The 20,367-nt window shown below is 38.3% G+C and overlaps 4 protein-coding genes across 4 annotated transcripts; 1 reads left to right on the forward strand and 3 right to left on the reverse strand.

The window, feature by feature from the left end:
* The first annotated feature begins 3,544 nt into the window (after nucleotides 1-3,544).
* On the forward strand, nucleotides 3,545-4,452 carry LOC126796359 (uncharacterized). Its single transcript, XM_050523170.1, has one exon. It carries the CDS (start codon nucleotides 3,682-3,684, stop codon nucleotides 4,312-4,314), a length of 633 nt encoding a protein of 210 aa, XP_050379127.1. The 5' UTR covers nucleotides 3,545-3,681; the 3' UTR covers nucleotides 4,315-4,452.
* Nucleotides 4,453-9,477: 5,025 nt separating this feature from the next.
* Nucleotides 9,478-10,665, reverse strand: LOC126796354 (uncharacterized). The gene has a single exon (XM_050523165.1). The coding sequence runs from the start codon at nucleotides 10,566-10,568 to the stop codon at nucleotides 9,924-9,926; it is 645 nt and encodes a 214-aa protein (XP_050379122.1). The 5' UTR covers nucleotides 10,569-10,665; the 3' UTR covers nucleotides 9,478-9,923.
* Nucleotides 10,666-11,410: 745 nt separating this feature from the next.
* On the reverse strand, nucleotides 11,411-12,046 carry LOC126796356 (uncharacterized). The gene has a single exon (XM_050523167.1). It carries the CDS (start codon nucleotides 12,044-12,046, stop codon nucleotides 11,411-11,413), a length of 636 nt encoding a protein of 211 aa, XP_050379124.1.
* A 2,178-nt stretch (nucleotides 12,047-14,224) lies between these two features.
* On the reverse strand, nucleotides 14,225-14,932 carry LOC126795408 (uncharacterized; the record flags this gene model as incomplete). The annotated part of the gene is made up of 1 exon (XM_050522249.1): nucleotides 14,225-14,932. A coding segment is annotated over one exon (570 nt), but the record flags the coding sequence as incomplete, so codon positions are not given.
* Between the last annotated feature and the right edge of the window lie 5,435 nt (nucleotides 14,933-20,367).

The following is a 20,367-nucleotide window of genomic DNA, read 5'->3' on the forward strand; positions in this document are numbered from 1 at the left end:
CTCAGCTTTCACATCATAGAACTAATACTCGAAATTGTTTACATCATTAGATGTCCAGCTTGAGAAGGTGAATGTATATATATTGGCTTTTATAAAGTTGATGAAGAACCAAATGGAGTGGATGACAAGTTGTTGAAATAAAAGGAAAAATCAAATATCCTAAGATGGAGTTTCCTAGTTGTACTAGGAATTCTTTACAGCATGATCTACTTACCATAGAGAGAGATATATTAGAGAGGTTGTTAAGAGGTATTTATATCCGTATCAAGGAGTTGCTGAAGAGATCACGTCATATATATTCAAGTGAACAACACACGGAAGGGAGCGTACACGGAGAAAAGAAAAAACACAAGAAAGAAAAGCTTAGTGCTAGGAGATCTGAGTAACTCCACTGAAGACCTTAGTGGCACATGAGATCTGAGTGACTCCACTGAAAATCTTTGTGGCATCGACAATCTGAGTGAAGTCGAACGTAGAAGTGATTACAACGATCTGAGTGAGGTTGTACCACAACTTGATTGTGACTATCAAGTGAGAAGTATTTTTTATTTTTGAGAACTATATTATTATAGATTAAGGTGTAATATTTGTAATATGAATTGTTCAATAAAAAAGTAAAATTCTTTTATATTTCCGTTACTATTACTCGTTATTGTTTTATCTTGTATTTTCAAAATGATTAATACTTCAAATGTTGAATAGTTAATACAAGAAGGCCATCTGCTCCCGAAAACACTACCCGCTTTTCCGAGCACTTGTGACTGTAGTTGAATTATTGTCATACTCTGTCAATTAGTCACTTTAGAATTTCAGAAATAATATATAAGAGCATCTCCAAGAATTTTGGCAAAATTTCTCTAAAATGGAAAAACAAATGCCAAAATCTCCAAAAATATTATATTCAAACTTCAACAGTTTATGCATTTTGCATATTTTTGTATTTATTACAAGTGAAAAATATATTATATAATCCTATTTTTATAAACATTAATTATTTTATATATTTAATATGCTAGTTTGAGATTAATGATTTTAAATTTTTATTGTTTTGATTGGTTGTTATAACTCAAGAGTTATTGAATAAAATGTAGAGCATTAAATACTTGTTTCTCTAAAATTTTGCATGTTGCTACAAATTTGAAGGATTTCACATTATCTCTCATCCATTTATCTATTTTAGAGAATGTGATGGAGGAACTGTTACAGTGGAAAAAAGCCAAAAATCTGCAAATTTCCTTTTTTTTTCCAAATTATATAACTGTTGGAGATGCTCTAAGTCAGATCATTTTTGAAACTCATGACTTTGCTTACCCTTAATGATACAAGAACTTAAGAACTTAATTGATTTTTAATGTTATATACTCATGAGGAGGAGCATCCAACTCGATCTAGGAATCATCAGTTTATTGATTTAAATCGCATCACCTCACGGGAGATTAACAACTTTTCACAAATTAATCACCATCATCATTGTTCGAAACTATTCAAGATATCCAAGTGAACAAACAAATATTGTGCAATCTGAGCCGACTATGTAATATAATATTTTTAATGGCACTAACACCAATTTTAACGTCGTTAATATAAGAAACAAAAAGGATACGGTCAAGCTCTGTAAAAAAAAACACATCAAGATAATTTTAACTTAATAAATTAACCCGGTCATTCTTCAATTAATTACAGGTTAGAAAAATCGAAAACCGATCAATGGATTTATGAGATAATGCGATCAAGCTAATGTAGTTATTAGTCGCAATGTATTTCACTTTGTTCTAACGTTGTCCTCACCTCTGTCGTCATCGGTGACCCGAGGTGATGAAGACTACGGTCGGGTCGGATTTGGCTGCAAGTACAAAGCATGTGGTGGTTCGGAGAATAGACGGCGTTGAGAGGCGCAGATGAGAAGTTGGTGATTGTAAAGAGAATTGAGCATATGAGAGAATTATTCGAGTCCAGCTAACCCGATCCGATGTTGAGTCGTCGGTGCTCCGCCCAACGAAGCCGATGTATATGAACGTCTTGATTCTCTTCTGGTGTCTGTGTTAAACAGCGACAAGCATGTCCCATGGACCAACTGTACCGATATTGTCTCGACTTAGCCACCTCACATGTGTTGAGTTTTAATCACAAAAGACCTCGGTACAATTGTGTATTATCTACCCACTTATAATCTCTATTTTATTTGTCACTTCTTAGATGTAAGATCTCTCATCTCCAACACGTCTCCTCACGTGCAACTTAATTTTTAGATCCACGTGACAAATTAACATCCCACACATTGGGATGAAATAAACCAAGGTCCAGTAACCAACGACACTTGGTGACCATCTAATCGGAAAACCCTCCGATGACATGATAATGACACCCATCATGAGCCCATGACAAAGTGTCACCCAACTCGAGTCCACGACAGATTGGAGGTGCGACTGGAGAGGGACCCGCTCTGATATCATGTTAAACAACGACAAGCGTGGCCCATGGACCAACTGTACCGATATTTTCTCAACTTAGCTACCTCACAAGTGTTGGGTTTTAATCACAAAAAGCCCCGGTACAATTGGTTATTATGCACCCACTTATAATTTTTATTTTATTTGTCACTTCTTAGATGTATAATATCTCATCTCCAACAGTCTGACCTCGCGTTCGGACCGAAAGTGACGTTTGGGTTGTTGATAGTTTGTTTGATAACCCATTTCTACCTTCTGATCCGCCATTTCTTCTATCTGAATATTGAAGATGGAAATGGAAATGGCTCACTTGTTTGTACACGGCTTTTTGAGTTTTGGTGGCCGGGGGGATGTTCATCTTCATATTTATAGTGCGTTTGGATACATAGTGCCATATATAGGTGGAATGCATGAACATTCTTGGTTATGACAGGTTTGAGAGGATCAGTTAGACAATTATCATTATACATGGGGTAGCTGCAGTGATGAAACAAGATTGATCTTGTTTAAATAATTTCAAAAATCATAATGATCATAAATACATGAAAAGTCTTAAACAGGAGAACTCCTAATTGAAAGTCTTCCCCTAAAACATACGGGAAAATTACAAGTCAATATCGATTTAATTCTAAAGCCTAATAACGTACGTTTGGTGAATCATAATCCACCCAGAAAATAAAATCCACTTGATAATCTATGCACTTTGATAATTTACAAGCCGATCCCCTCACGATCACGACCGGAATTAATCCCGGTGGGATGAAATCTAAAAACGAAAAGCCCGTCCCGATTTCGTAGTACTATACCGTCACATCCCAGTCTCATACCCACCCTTAACTGTGCTGCTATATATGTTCTCACTTGTTGTAGAAAAAGGCTAAAATGTCCTCATCAAAGTCATCGATCATCTATTTTGACCCAAAAAAAAAGAGTCATCGATCATCTAGAAGATAATAGTTTATCAATCCCAGATTTGGACGCGTTTTGTGTCTAAAATGAAATACACCTTCCAGGAAACTCATTCGCCCAATTAACTTATTGAAATTGTCCAAATTTCCAAACACTATAAATATACACACAGACTTGCACTTTTCATCTCATCATCACCACAAACAAGTTCAATAATTTCCTACAGTTTCATCATCAACAGCTAATTCAACACAAAACAAAGCCACAACTACTTCTTAAGATCATTTCCTTTTAGTTTTTCCTTCAGAAAAGAAAAACAAACATGGCTGAGAAGACACACCAGGCTTATCCTTTGGCTCCGGCAAATGGTTACGCAAGAAGCGATGGAGAGTCTTTGTCCGAGGACGAGCTCAAGCGCAAGAAGAGAATCAAGTGCTTTGCTTATATTGGTATTTTCATTGTGTTCCAGATCGCAGTCATGACTGTGTTTGGTCTCACCGTGATGAAAGTTAAGACCCCCAAGGTTAGACTCGGCACAAGCACCCTCACGGGCTTCACCTCATCCAGTGCAGCACCTTCGTTCAGCACAACCTTCAACACCCAAATTAGGGTCAAGAACACCAACTGGGGTCCCTACAAGTTCGACGAAGGCGTCGTGACATTCATGTACCAAGGTACATCTGTCGGGACATTCACTGTACCCAAGGGCAAGGCCGGGATGAGAGGAACAAAGAAGGTGAACGCCGCTGTGATCTTGAACACCGATGCATTGACGACCAGCTCCACCCTCGGCAGTGAATTGAGCGGTGGGGTGTTGACACTGACCAGCCAGGCCAAATTGACCGGAAAGGTTGAGTTGATGCTGATCATGAAGAAGAAGAAGTCAGCGAGTATGAGCTGCACCATACAAATTAATGTGTCAGAACAAACGGTCAAAAGCTTAGAATGCAAGTGATAAACTACAACTAGTTGAGATCAGTTGAGATTTGAGAGTAGCTCTTCAGTTTGCTTTGATTTTTTCATTCTTTTTTTTGTATGACGCCTTTGCATTGTTGTAGAGCTATATATGGATGGTATTTATATATTTTCAGTATTTGGCCAGTTGTTATTTTTCTGTCTTGATTTGTCTTGATCTCTGCTAGTTGATCGACATGATCATTTCATAGCAACCTATCTCCGCTAGCTGCATTAAAGTTAAACACTGAAAGTGTCGTTGTTGACATACCTATATCTACCTAAATATGTGTTCGATCATGAGGACGATGGAACCAATGGCTATCCGGGCTTCAAAAAAAGTCTATTAGATAAAAAAGAATATAGTGTATTTTTGAGTCTATATGGCCTTACGGTATGATTTTTTGAGTTGATGAAATTTTCATTTAGCCAATAAACAATGGAAAAGTGACCGACATTCAAATCTTATTAGCAGGTGACAATGTTTTTTAGTCAAGCGAAACTTCATTTTGTTATCAAAGTACTGCAACACCACAAGAACAATAATGTAATCTAAAACTAAAAACCAAAACCAGATGCAAAACAACAAACAAGATAAACTTCATTACATGCCCAAGTTCTAATCGGTAAGACTAAGAGGGACTGAACAAGAACAAAATAAAATACTTTTAGGGAGAGTTGAATCTAGCACTCCTGAATTAACATAATCAAGTCTAACTAATGAATGCAAGTAGGTATGGTAGGTTAATTATGTTTTACAAATATCCCACCAGGGCTTAAGCCCTTGCAAGACTAGCCTAAATCCGCCAATGGATGGAACCCAATGGCTCCAAATGAAAACACCAATAACGGAAACTTCCCTATTAGTGTTTTGAAAACCTGTATGTACATTTGCTCGATTCTTTCTATAAAAGATCTACAAGGAAAAAAAAGATTGCGTTTATAATTTTATTGGTTAAAGACCCTAAAATGGCAACCTTGTTGAAGCTAATGTTACAAAAACGAGACTTCGCTACTGACTACTAAATACTGTAAGGCTCATGTTGAAAGACGGTGATGATTGAGAGGTGTTTCTTCATCGATGGCCCCTATCCGAGCTTAAGGTTCAGTACTTTCATGATTGTGAGACCTGATATACGGATACGATTGCGACTCCCATTTGCTCCTGGGATTGGAAAACGATCGACACAAGAGGATTGCATGTGGCCATTCGCTGATGCGGAGGTTTGCTAGTCAATTCTTCTCAGCCATGTATTATCAGAAAACATATGAAGATTAGACGCACTGATTGATGAACTATGGGAAATTTGGAAGATGAGAAGGGAACCTAATTATAACTTTATGTAGCGAGGATCTAATTATTCGGGTAATATGAAAGGGTGGCAAAAAATTGTGAGCAGATTAAAAAGTGCGTACATATATGTTTCAATGCATTTTGGTTCATATGCGGGTTGAGAGGGTCCTAACCCTAATCGCGTAGAAATCACAAGATTGGAGAATGGTTCTAACTTCTAACCCTAATGCATTTTTGTATCGCAATTGAAGCTTCACGAGAGAAGCAGCTCGATATAGCTTGGTCGTCAACATGTGAGGCACGTGTCAAAACGACACTGGAGACTAACGTACAGCTCATAGCTACCTCGACAACTTGAGAGTAAAGTTAACTACAACGGTGCGAAATCAAATATCACTACTCATCACCTTGCTCAAAGTCAATTCCTGTGATATTCTTTTTGATCTTCTGATCATCCTGGTCGATCATTGGATAATTTTGAAAAAGCGGTTGGGGAACAAATTGACAAGTAGAGTATATTGATCGAGAATCACTCAACCAGCGTTAACTTAACAGCATAGTTACGTTTATCCACTCGATTTCTAGCTGTAGAGTCTCAAACCAAGCTCATTGCCATGATTAAAGGACGCAGTCAATTACTACAAATCTATTAAAAAATTCATCGATCATAACTAATTACAAAAGTTTTAAGGGGAACCCTCCAAGAATATTTTCCCCCTTTTGTTGGCTAATGAAAGAAGACGGAGACTGGTGTAATACCTAAAAAATTCATATCTAATTTCTAATGAGTTTTCGGATATTATTAAGTTAGTCATTGTCCAAATTTTTTTCACGAGGATGAAAACGAAAGTGTTCGAAAGTTGGTCACTGTTTATGGGTACTGTTCACACATGAAATCCCAGATTTTCTCTCCCCGAGCGGCTGACTTTGAGCCGCTGGATCTCCACCGTCCGGCGACCATAGAGCGGTGCACCGGTCATGTTTGAAAGGTTGTTGCGTCCCCTGTCGATTGGTGGCAGCGCCACCCGCCATCTCGCCTCCGTTTGAGAGCAGTGAAGCCCAGAAGTTTCTCCGAAAATGCATATTTCGCGAAACTTTAACTTGTCAAATCTCCCTCCTCCGGCAACCAATCGGTGAGATTCTTTTCCCATTTTGAAGGTCTCATTCCATACTACAAACCCTCCAAAATATTTAACCCAAATCGTTGTGTGCTAGGAGAATCGAAGAAAAGAAATTCTAGGTTTTATATTGGAGCTTTTCAGTTTTTGTTAAATTAAAGTGTTTAGGCTCAGAATTAAACTTTGTTGTGAACTAGCAAGTTGTTAGGAATGTCATTTAGATTGTGGTGGTGATCGGGAAACAGTAGCGCCGCATGAACATGGTTCATGAACATTAATTGTGAACATTGCCAGTAAAATTGTAAATTCGAACAGTTTTTAGTAAACAGTAAACATGAACAATGTTATGTGAACAATGTTTTATGAACAACATTTAGTTGTACTGAAATCGTCACCTGATATTTTACGTATCGTTTTCTAAGCATTTTAGCATACTATTAGGTGACCGACGAAATGAGTGAGAAAATCGCTTTCAGTGTCGTGGAACTTGCACTCAGGAAATAAGGTGAGTAAACCTCACAATGATCTTCATGATCGAAGTAGTATTATAATTATTGAATTTAGTTTGAGTTGTCACCATAGTCGTTGCATCACTAGTTTATAAAAATTATTAAAAAAATATATTTTGGTTTAAATTACGTGAACTTGATCGTCTACGGTTCATGGGTAAGTGAAACACTATTTGAATAAATGATTTCCAAATGAATGTGAATGTGAGTAAATCTCACTATGGTGAATGTGAGTAAATCTCACTATGACGAGTCTACCATTGGCGGTGACTCATATTTACGTTTTCTTAAAAAGATCGAACTATGACATGTATATAATATAGTGGGTTATGTATGTGTATAAAATGGTAAATACGATACATATATATGCGTTGCGATATTATATACTGTTACGTTCTTATTTCCAAATGAATTATACTGTGACAATTATATTTATTTTATTTGAGCAAGAGTCGCTTTGTTGTAGTACGATAACATGGGTGGACTGTTATTGTACGTGGTTTTAACATTGAATCTTGTTAAAACGTTTTCTGTCTTCAGACGTGTTTTTTTTTGTCTTCGGACGTGTTTTTCTGTCTTCAGACGTGTTGGCAGTAACCGGAACCGAGCCTTGACCGGCTGTCGTTTACGATTCAGTTAGATCAACAGTCACTGATACTCTGCTAACTGTATCCTGAAATTCTTGAAATGGTTTCTTATAAAAAGTTAAAAACTAAGCATCTGTTCAAATATTCAATCATCGAAAATCAAGAAATTAAAGAATTCAATAATGGATTATGTGGTGTAAAAAAATTGAAGCATATATCATTTGCAGCTAGCCATACAACAAATCCAAGGCATCAAACAAACAAAATGGAATGTGACAATGAACAAGGAATACAAAAAGTGACAAGTAGTCTGATCACTTGCATTGTAATACCCCGAATTTTCGAGTTTAAATTCGTATAATTCTTGTAAATAATTAAATTTAGAATTTGAATAAAAATCGCATTTTTCGTTTTCTCGTCGAAACGACACTGACTTCGGAAATTTAAGATGGAAAACGTTACGTTTTCAGTGGCTTGAGAGTCGATTTTTATTCCGTCGCTCGACTCTGAAAACTTTCTTCATAGAAATTGTAGAGCTCGTCAATACGAATTTGTGGACACACGGCACACCTTAATCAAATGTTGTATGTGAAAGTTATTATCGACAGAAGTTGATTTCCGATTTTAGAAGGCTATAAAAGGAAATTTTGGGGAAAATCTAATTTCCCAAAAATGGACCCCCCCCGCAGCTCTCTCTCCCTTCGCTTGACCCCGACCCTCCCTCATAAATTCACCTCCGCCGATCTCTCATCTCCGGTCACTGTGGCCTTCACCGCCGGTCCCAAGACAACCGCACGTTCGACTGCTCCAACCCTTGGACAAGACGCACCCTCCATCGCCGCCGTGAAATCACGCCGACGATTGACAATTTCAACAAATTCCATCGCCGATTCAAGCTTCGTCGCCAGTGAGTTTCGAGCCATAGGTTCTTGATTTCGATCTCTTAGCTGGGTTTAGCACGAATTTGGAGCTCAAAATAGAAGGTTTTAACGACGGAGACAAGCTTGGAGTTGCCGAAGCTTTTCGGCAATTTTCTAGCGATCTGGGTTGCAACACATGTACGGTTGTAATCTCTTCCTCATGCTATTCATCTTTGATGTTGGATGTTTGTTGTTTTGGTGAATTTTGGGCGGAGGTGGTGGTGATGCGCGTGCCGCAATCTGTGGCGGCGCATGGGAGGAGGTGAGGGCGGTAGGAGCTAGGTTATCGATCTAGGACGGCGTAGGAAGAGAAATGGTGGAGTTTTGGGGGCTGCGTGAGAGGTCATGTGCGCCTGTTTAGGCGGCGCGTGAGCCCCATGTGCGGTTATTGTGGGGGTGCGTGAGCGCCATGCCTGGTTGCCGGAGGGTGGCACGTGAGGCTCACGCGCTGCCATCTATGGCGGCGCGTGAACATTAAGTTCGTGAACAGTAATTTACTGAACAGTAAATCATGAATAATGATCAGTTGTATAGAATCATCAACTTAGATTTTACGTATCGTTTTCTAGCACTTTATCATGTTATTAGGTGACTGACGAAACGAGTGAGGGAATCGCTCTCGGTGTTGTGAAAATTGCACATAGGAAATAAAGTGAGCAAATCTCATTATGACGAGTCTATCCTTGGCAGTGACTCATATTTACGAGATCTTAAATAGATTGAACTATGACATGTATATAATATAGTGAGTTGTGTATGTGTACAAAAATAGTAAATACAATACATATATATGAGTTGTTATATTATATAATGCTACGGTTTTTATTTCAAAATGAGATTATATTGTGGTAACTATATTATATTGTTGTGCAAGAGTTGTTTGGTTGTAGTACAATAAACATGTGTTGATTATTATATTGTACATGGTTTTAACACTGAGTCTTATTAAAACGTTTTCTGGTATTCGGATGTTGTTGGCAGTAATTGAAACCAAGCCTTGGCTCGGTGTCAATTACGATCAGTTAGAGTTCTAGTATGTCTGCCGGTGTACTGCATGAGGGGTAACAGATGGGTTGCATGGGTCTCATAAGTACCCATGTTTTTAGCGACATTGGGTAACATATGGGTTGCCTAGTGTCTGTCGGCGTACTGCATGAGGGGTAACAGATGAGTACCTGGGTCTCATGAGTACCGTGTTTTCATACGATATTGAGTAAACATATGGGTTGCCAAATGTCTCATGAGTACACATATTGTGGCAGACTTCTTCTTCTTCCTTATAAGCATCAATTCAACCTTTCCAGTCAGTTTGGCTTGGCTGGTGAGCGTCAAGATCCCGGTGTTTAATTCACTGACAAGAGTAGAACTGCTTGGAAGTCCATCGGTATTCAAGCTCACTGAAACACTGATCTTCTTTGTGGAACGCATTCCAGCCTTGCTCTTAGGAATTGATACCTGCCCCACTGCCACACCTTGGTACAGAAATGTTGCACTGCTTGCATCAAACTTATAAGGACCCCAGTTTGTGTTCTTCACCCTAATCTGGGTGGTAAAGTTTGTGTCAAATGAAGGTGTGGCAGGGACAGAGTTGAGGCTCTGGACATTGATTCCACCCAATCTGACCTTAGGGGTCTTCACTTTCATCACAGTGAGACCAAATACTGCCATCACTATGATTTGTAAAACAATGAAGATACCTATGTACATAAACAATTTCATCCTCTTTTGGCGTTTAAGCTCGTCTTCGGATATCAATGATTCGCCATCACTTCTTGTGTAACCATTTGCAGGGGCCAAAGGATAAGCCTGGTTGGTCTTCTCAGCCATCTCTTAACACAATCAGATAGAAAAATATCTCAGCTTTTGTGGATTTGTTTTGCTAGGAAGTATGAACTATGAAACAAAGAACTTGAGTAGAGCTGTGTTTGTGGAAGAGTAGAAGGATGTGTATATATAGGTGTTTGGAGTTTGGATAACTTTCACCAAGTTTTTTTTGGAATGAGCTTCCTAGAACATGTGGGTTTGGCTAAAGTATTTTATTGCAGACAACAAACGCGTCCAAAGCTGGGAAATATGGACCTCTAGATGATCAATGACTTTGGTTAGGCTGTTGCTATCAGATGGACCTCTAGACCAAAATTATATAATGAGTTGTGAGAACGTGTGGGGATATATGATGATGTATACGCAGTTTACTCTATAGACATATTGGAGGCTGAGGAGTACTATATGATCAATATTTACTGACAAAGTCAAAATACTCGAGTATTGGATATTCTATTCAACCATGCATTGACGAAATCCTAGAATAATAAATGTCTACAGCATGGGACTTTTCCTAAACACATACAAAAGGATCTATTCAGGTCCCCTAGACTCTAGAGAAGCCATACTCTATATCACCTGCCACTTCTTGAATCTGAAGAGATCAGAGATTGAGCTAAAGAGTAGCATTTTCTTTTAAGAAATCTAGCATTCAGTCTGCATCAAATCAAGCATCAAGCATTCAGGGTAGCAGTTAAACATTTGTTACTCATTCGACGGTTTTATATCATTGATATAGACTCATCAGTGAAAAAATTAAAATAAATTTCATTTACAGCTAGATAACAAATCAACGCGCGATACACAGATGGAGAATTAATGAAGAACTTGTATGATGACTCTGATCAGTTGCATTGTGTACTTTTGACAGTCTTTGTGGACAAATCGAAAGCTGTTATACAGTCCATTGTGGCAGACTTCTTCATCTTCATTATGAGCATCAATTCAACCTTTCCAGTCAGCTTGGCTTGGCTGCTCAGCGTCATGATCCCGCTGTTTAATTCACTGCAAAGAGTCGAATTGCTTGGCAGTTCATCGGTATTCAAGCTCACTGAAACACTGATCTTCTTTGTGGAATGCAAGGCAGCCTTGCTTTTGGGAATTAAAACCTGCCCCACTGCTACACCTTGGTACAAAAATGTTGCAATGCTTCCATCAAACATATAAGGACCCCAATTTGTGTTCTTCACCCAAATCTGCGTGGTGAAGCTTGTGATAAATGAAGGTGTTGCAGCTACGGAGTTGAAGCTTTGGACATTGGTTTCGCCCAATCTGATGCTAGGGGTCTTGACTTTCATCACAGTAAGACCAAAAGCAGTCATGACTATGATCTGAAAGACAATGAAAATACAAATGTATGTGAACAATCTGATTCTCTTCCTGCGTTTGAGCTCATCTTCGGAAATCAAAGATTCTGCTTCACTCCTAATGTAACTATTTTCCGGTGCCAAAGGATAATCCTGGAGGATATTCTTAGACATCTCTTGATATAATTACAAGAAAATCTATCTGCGCTTTTCCTCTGCTTTTTAAGCTACTTCTATAAGATGTATGATAGCATGAAGCTAGGAAGTGAAGGAAGTTGTTGTGGTGATGATGATGGAAGAATGCATGTAGTTTATGGATATATAGTGTTTCAAGCTTGGACAGCTTCAATAAGTCACCTGAGGGAATGAGCTTCCTAGAACATGTGAGTTTTTTTTTTTTTGATAGAAACTAGAACATGTGAGTTTGGGTGAAATAGTTTATTGCAGACACCAAACGCATCCACAGTTGGGAATTATGTGAGTTTGGTTAGGCTCACACCACAACTAAGCTAATAGAATGGTATTATACCACAACTGTTTGCTTACACCTTGATGCTATCTGTACTTTGATTCTGGCCTGCCTCAACATTATATAGCGTGGCAGTAACCTACAAGGGAATACTTTGGATTTGACACAATCTCACGAAAAGGGACATATTCACAAGTGGTCCGAGCTAAATGTCCAATATCTTTTATTGCACTGTAAGCCATGTTGCAAACGAATAATGAGCTCAAACGCCAGAAGATAATCAAGTAGGCAATGTATTCTGGTAATTTCATTGTGTTTCAAGTCATTAACATGACTGTTCTGATCCCACCTTGATGAAACTGAAACTCAAGGTCTGGTTGGGCGATTCAATGTCCAAAGCATCAATTCTATTCTTCCAATCTTGTAATGTTACACCATCTCCAAAAGCCAAATCAGGGTCAAGCAGAACACAGATTGGGGTTTGATGCAAGCACCGCGACTTTATGTACCAAGGCATGACCTTGGGGCAAGTTATTATTCTAAAGAACAAGGGTGGATTGCGATCCACTAAGAAGATCAATTTTGAGGCAAGTAGCCAAGGTAAATTGATCGAAAAGTGGAATTGATGCCTAAACTAACAATGATAATGTCATCCACAATAGACTGCGCACACAATAACATTTGATCTGTCCAAAAAGACAGCCAAACTTTGCAGTGCAAGCAATAGATCAGACAACCTTACTCAGTGCATGCTTGAGGGTGGAATTCGATTGGTACCCTATGTGAAGCCTTAATTTGGAGATCCAATTAAAGGATGGAGATTAGCGGTGATCCAAACTAGTTCTTCATTTGTTAATCTGTTTTATTCATTCTTCTTTTATGAGAAACTTGTACTTATTTCAGGCTACATATCTTTTTTGCTACTTTGATTCTCTAGCTTCGTGGGAGGTTCTAAGGGAGAGACTAATTTGTCAGTAGATAATGAACTTAGAAAATAGAGACAGGGAGTTCCAGAAAAGAAAAAAAGTCACTGAAAAAAAAACTGAGATGGAAGGACAAAGATTGATGAATTAAGTTTTGATTGGCCAAAAGAACTTGAGATGAAAGGACAAAGATTGATGGAATTTATAATAATTATAGTACCTGAACATAAATCAAGCGGAAGCTAAGAAACTGCAGTTGAGGTTGCACCACATAATTGAATGACATGAGGAAGCTGCAAATGCAGACTCATGCATTGACCTACTTGCATATGCACACAGCACACAGCACACAGCACACAGCACACTTAACTACTTATGCATTGAACTATCAGTATCAGCTGCCGTATTATTAACCATACGAAGGGACATGAGCATCACCACCTAGAATAGTATTTTGTAGCTGAAAATCTAGATCACTGATTTGCTTTGGAATATAAATCAGCATACTTTAAGCAGTAGGGCAGTTAATTTATAGTCAGATTTTATAATTTAACAACTAGATCATTGATACTCAAATGAGTTCTGTTTATCCAAGACACATTAACCATTATATAATAGCTCTAATTTGGTAGATGACATCAAAAAAAGAAAATTGTGACATACTAAAGTTATATTAAAATAAGAGAATTCTCATTCCTGGTGGCTACAGAATGGCCGTATTGCAGTATATATTGTTTTAATAGATGCATCACTACTTTGTTGCACAGGTACCCCATAAGGTAATGTATAACTACAGAAACTTAGCATCTGATGCAAGTCAGGAGTCTGATGCAAACACAGACTCCTTATTTCAGAGCTATATATGTTTTCGTTTAGTTCTTTCTTTTGTTTTAATTTGTTCATTCTCCTTTTGCATTCGAGCTACTCAGTATCTGACATGTTAGTAGCTTATGACTAAAGTTTTGTTTCTATAATCAAATGTGCGTATATTATATATATAAAAAGGATCAATTCATATTTGTACAACAAATCCAAGAGAGGGAAAGAAAGTATAAAGAATGAGAATTTAGTAATTTACAGTGTCAAGAACAAGTCCGGTCACTTGCACCGTAAACTTTTGACAGTCTTTGTGGACAGATCAATAGTTATGGTGCAATCCATATCGGCAGACTTCTTCTTTTTCATTATGAGCATCAACTCCAGCTTTCCGGTCAATTTGGCTTGGCTAGTCAGCGTCAATACCCCACTGTTCAATTCACTGCTAAGAGTTGAACTGCTTGGTAACGCATTGCTGTTCAAACTCACCACAACATTGATCTTCTTGGTGGAACGCATTCCAGCTTTGCTCTTAGGTACTGCTACGGTCCCCACAGCTGCGCCTTGGTACATGAATGTCACCATGCCTGCATCGAATTTGTAAGGACCCCAGTTGGTGTTCTTGACCCTAATTTGGGTGTTGAAGGCTGTGTCAAATGAAGGAGTTGCAGCTACTGAATAAAAGTTTGTGATGCTGATATCGCCCAATCTCACCTTCGGTGTCTTGACTTTCATCACAGTGAGACCAAACACAGTCATCACTATGATTTGGAAAACAATGAAGATACCAATATAGGTAAACAACTTGATTCTCTTCTGGCGTTTGAGTTCATCATCAGAGACCAAAGATTTGTTGGAAAATGGTTGGAAAAACCATTTAAAACCAAATTTTAATTGATTAATTAAATTAAGTTAAACTTATAATTAATCAAAGATGAACATAGATTTGAGTTCTCCATAATGAGGGCTACAAGATCATATGTTTGTTTGTGTAATTTGGTTTGTGGGTGAATAAGAAATTGTCACTCAAAGATGGCTACTTAGAATGAGGGAAATGTAATTGTCCCACATTGAAAAGAGAAGTGTTGAAAAACCTTTATATAGAATCCATTGTGTACGGATTGTAAAGTGTGTAAGCCCCTTTATACCCTATCGCGCACGCGCAAGGGGGGGGGGGTGCAAATCCTAGGTCGCAAGGGAAACTCGTGTATGCCCGTGCGACCTGCGGACACGAATGCAACACCGAATTGAGGGTCGGAACGCAGATTCTTTTTGCATTTCCAAAAATTCGGTTTTGACTTTTCAAATTTTCTTGACTGTTCAAATTCTTCTTTTGTAACAACTGAGTTATTGTGTGTTATGGAGAATTATAACAGAATTGAAATCAATGTTTGTAACATATGTAACTCATATATGTTATGATCTTTTGATTTCTATAACCGCCATCTTATTTATTGCTGATTGCAAATCCTCACAGTATAAATAGCCACCATCCTTTCATTGTAAAATCATCCCATTCGAAACACATTTCTCTCCCACTCTCAAAGTTCTTAGTTCTTCTCTGATGATAGATAGAGGTACCTTTCGAGTTCGTTGAGGGTTCTTGTTAGTAGTGCAACTTTCTAGAATTGTTTAGTCGTTATATCCTGGGAGACAAGCGCCAAGCATCCTTGCACCGGTAGAGGAGGCGTAAACGTCTTAAGGACAGTGTGGTATCACACACGTCTCGACTAGTTCTTCCATCACAAATCGTTCGGTATTTTGGTTGAATTTCTTTTCGTGTTCTTCATTTCTGATTTATAATTATTGATAATTCAGCTTATTAAATTATATATGCAATATATCACTGTTTTTTACAACAGTCTTAAGACGTTTAGTTTGATATTGCTTATATAATTTGTATTCGATATTTATCTGAATTTTTTCAAGTAAACTTACACCTTGTGTGTGTGTTTCATTTCTAAAAATGACTAACGGAGAAAATTCTGGAAATGGCAAGGGACCTTTGGTGCCAACTGTGCCTACTGCTCCCGTTGTACTTATCTCAGTATCCCATGGGGAAAAACCTGAGAAGTTCAACGGTTTGCATTTCAAGAGGTGGCAACAAAAGATGATGTTTTATCTGACCACTCTGAATCTTGCAAGATTTTTGACGGAGAATGCTCCTGAGTTAAAGGAAGATGACCATGGCGATCAAGCAAAGATTGCTGTTGTGAATGCATGGAATAATTATGACTACTTATGTAGGAATTATATCATGAATGGTCTAGCCGACTCATTGTACAATGTGTACATTAGCATGGGAACGGCAAAGGAGCTATGAGAATCCTTGGAGAAAAAAAAAAAACCGAGGATGTCGGCGCCAAGAAGTTTATCGTGGGCCGTTTCCTTGATTATAAAATGGTGGATTCCAAAACTGTGATGAGTCAATTCTCTGAGATTCAGCTAATCCTGCATGAGATTCACGCTGAAGGAATGCAACTAGGTGAAAGTTTTCAAGTGGCATGTGCTATTGAAAAGTTACCACCTGCTTGGAAGGACTTCAAGAATTATTTGAAGCACAAGCGAAAGGAAATGACCATGGAGGATCTAGAGGTTAGACTTCGCATTGAGGAAGACAACCGAGGATCCGAAAAGAAAGCATGGATCAATGATGTCTCTGCCAAGGCAAACATGATGGAACATGGTCAAGGTTCCAAAAACAAGAAAGGCAAGTATCATGGGTCTAAACTGGGGCCAAAAGGAGGCATCTCCAAGAAGCCAAGGTTTGAAGGCAAGTGCTACAACTGTGACAAGACTGGTCACAAGTCTGTGGACTGCAACAAACCAAAGAGGAACAAAAAGAGAGAGGCAAACCTGATTGAAGCCGTCACTCAGGAGATTGCAGACATGAACCTCTGTTGTATGATATCAGATGATAGCATGGAAAAAGTCAGTGATTATGACTGGGGACTAAATGACTTAGAGCTATGGTATGAGCAAGCCAAGTTTTTGGATTGATCTGTAGAACATAACTGAAATTATCGAATAAATTGATGTATGTTCTTAAGGGTTTTATGAGTATAAAACTCCGTGTTGACAAATGTGTTTTGTCTGAAATTGACATAGAGCCATAGGTGGTGGATTGTTTATTGTCAAAAACTAGTTATTACATCTATATGAGTCTTCCTAATTTATGGTAGTGAAGAATATAATATATGTCAATTAACATGCACAAGTGTGAACTTGTGTAGAGACAAAACTGATTAGATCATTTTCCAAAGTGTTGAAAGAAACAATGAACCCCTTGATCTGATTCATACAGATGTGTGTGATTTAAAATCAACGGTATCTAGAGGGAATAATAAATACTTTATTACCTTCATAGATAATAGCACGAAATATTGCTATGTGTATTTGCTAAAATGCAAAAGTGAGGCCATAGAGAAGTTCATTCTCTATAAAAATAAGGTTAAGAACCAACTCAACAAGAAAATTAAGGCACTAAGAAGTGACCGAGGGGGTGAGTATAAATCGCCATTTGCTGAGACTTGTGCTCAGAATGAGATTATACATCAAAGGACTGCTCCATACTCACCACAATCAAATGGTGTAGCAAAACACAAAAATCATACTCTAAAGGATATGATGAATGTTATGCTACTCAGTTTTGGGATGCCACCCAACATGTGGGGAGACGCGATTCTCACGGCAAATTACCTTTTAAATAAGGTGCCCAAAAGGAAAGAAGAGAAAACTCCATATGAGTTATGGAAATGGAGAAAACCATCCTACAAATACTTAAAAGTATGGGGATGTTTGGCAAAAGTGAAAATTCCTAAACCTAAAAAGGTGAAGATTTTGCCTAAAACAGTGATTGCATCTTTATTGGATATGCACATAACAGTTCGGCTTATCGATTCCTAGCCCACGATTCGAATGGAATCGAGAAATGCATCTTTCTTTGAAAGTTTATTTCCACGGAAGTCTAGAGAGGAATTTAATTCTTCTAAACGGGCACGTGAAGACAACCGAGCCGAAACTGATGATGCTTAGGATCAAGAATCTGAGTCGAAGTCCGAATCTGAGTCTGAGGTTGAACCTAGACGAAGTAAAAGGGCAAGGACCGCAAAGTCCTATGGACCTGACTTCTTGCCATATATGGTTGAAGGTGATCCCCGTACCTTCAAAGAGACAGTTAGCTTTATTGATGGTCCTCTATGGAAAGAAGCAATCAAAAGTGAGGTTGACTCCATCATGCAAAATCACACTTGGGAATTAGTGGATTTGCCACCTGGATGTAAGCCTTTGACTTCCAAATGGATTTTCAAAACGAAATTAAAAGTTGATGGGTCAATAGACAAGTACAATGCTAGACTTGTTATTAAAGGCTATAGGCAAAATGAGGGTTTGGTTTATTTTGACACTTATTCTCCTGTGACGAGAATAACATCCATACGGATGGTACTTGCAAGTGTAGCGTTGCACAAACTTGAAGTACACCAAATGGATGTAAAGACTGCTTTCCTAAATGGAGATGTAGAAGAAGAAATCTACATGGAACAGCCATAAGGTTTTTCTACTCCTTCTCAGAGTAAGAAGGTGTGCAGATTGGTTAAGTCATTATATGGCTTAAAACAAGCACCAAAACAATGGCATGAGAAATTTGATAATGCCATGATCACCAGTGGATTTAGAATAAATGAAGGTGATAAGTGTGTATATATCAAAGACACTGAAAATGGATATATCATTTTATGTCTGTATGTGGATGATATGCTTATCGTTGGGAGCAACGATAAGATGATCAAGTCTACTAAAGACATATTGAATTCTAAGTTTGACATGAAAGACTTGGGACTTGCTGATGTCGTTTTAGGAATTAAAATTACGAGAACATCAGAAGGGCTAGTGTTGAGTCAAACACACTATGTGGACAATATTCTTGGGAAATTTGACAAGGAAGGTTCTGGAATTGTCAGAACTCCTGTAGATTTGAATCTACATTTGTCCAAGAATAAAGGTGAAAGTGTTTCGCAATTAGAGTATTCAAGAATAATTGGGAGTCTAATGTACTTAACAAGTTGTACAAGACCAGATCTAGCTTATGCGGTTCATAAGCTAAGTAGGTACACGAGTAATCCTGGAGCTATGCATTGGCAAGCGATTGGAAGAGTACTCAAATACCTAAGGTATACTCGTACCTACGGGTTGCACTACACATCGTACCCAGCTGTTATAGAAGGGTTCACTGATGCGAACTGGATATCTGACATGAAAGACTCAAAGTCTACTAGCGGATATGTATTTACGCTAGGGGGTGCAGCCGTGTCCTGGAAGTCCTCAAAACAAACAGTTATAACTAGATCCACAATGGAGTCTGAGTTTGTAGCACTAGACAAATGTGGGGAGGAAGCAGAATGGCTACGCTAGTTCATAGAGGACATTCCTAGATGGACAAAACTTGTGCCTGCGATTGGTATACATTGTGATAGTCAATCTGCAATTAGCAGGGCACAGAGTAAGATGTATAATGATAAGTCTAGACACATTCGTCGAAGACATAATACCATTAGACAACTACTCTCAACTGGAGTTATCTCTATAGACTATGTAAAGCCTAAGGATAATATTGCTGATCCTTTAACTAAAGGGTTAAACAGAGAGTTAGTTGAAAAATCATCGAAGGGAATGGGACTAAAGCCCATTGGAAATTAAAAATCACTACAGTGGATACCCAACCTAGTTGACTGGAGATCCCAAGATCTAGGTTCAAAAGGGAAAACCAAACTATAGAGATTAGTTCAGATCACTGTGGGGAGTTCCCCAAGTCCATTCTTATGATAAAAACCAGTGATATCCGTAAAGGATGAGGTTAAGTTAAAACTTTTAATGATTCTTATGCGTCGAGAAATCGAGCAGAGTAATGTGTGTTACTCTTAATTAAGAGATCACCTATGCAAGAGAGAAGTGGGGGCCGCTTCTAGGGGAGTTAATGAGGGCATAACTCTTATCAAACTACTTGCAGAACCAGGCGTGTGTTCCATGGCCAAAATGGGCACAAAAATGAGAACCGAAGTGTACCAGGGAGACTCCTGTGTAAAGTATGTTATCATTTACACAAATGACGAATAGTTCAAAGACATCGCGTCTACTATTTAGTTAGTAAAGTAAGCATACTTTTATAAGGGAAGGTTCAAATGGTCAAACCTACCTATCCTATGCAGGTTTCAACCGTAGAAATCTATCATCAAATTCTATCGAGTCTTTGGTGGCCAATTTCATTCATGTGGGGAATTGTTGGAAAA

The sequence above is a fragment of the Argentina anserina genome, chromosome 5, assembly GCF_933775445.1.
Source record: "Argentina anserina chromosome 5, drPotAnse1.1, whole genome shotgun sequence".
In the NCBI taxonomy this organism is placed as follows: Eukaryota; Viridiplantae; Streptophyta; class Magnoliopsida; order Rosales; family Rosaceae; genus Argentina; species Argentina anserina.

Excerpts from the sequence above, each read along its gene's own strand:
- LOC126796359 (XM_050523170.1), top strand. The coding sequence starts at position 3,682 with ATGGCTGAGAAGACACACCAGGCTTATCCTTTGGCTCCGGCAAATGGT.
- LOC126796354 (XM_050523165.1), bottom strand. The coding sequence starts at position 10,568 with ATGGCTGAGAAGACCAACCAGGCTTATCCTTTGGCCCCTGCAAATGGT.
- LOC126796356 (XM_050523167.1), bottom strand. The coding sequence starts at position 12,046 with ATGTCTAAGAATATCCTCCAGGATTATCCTTTGGCACCGGAAAATAGT.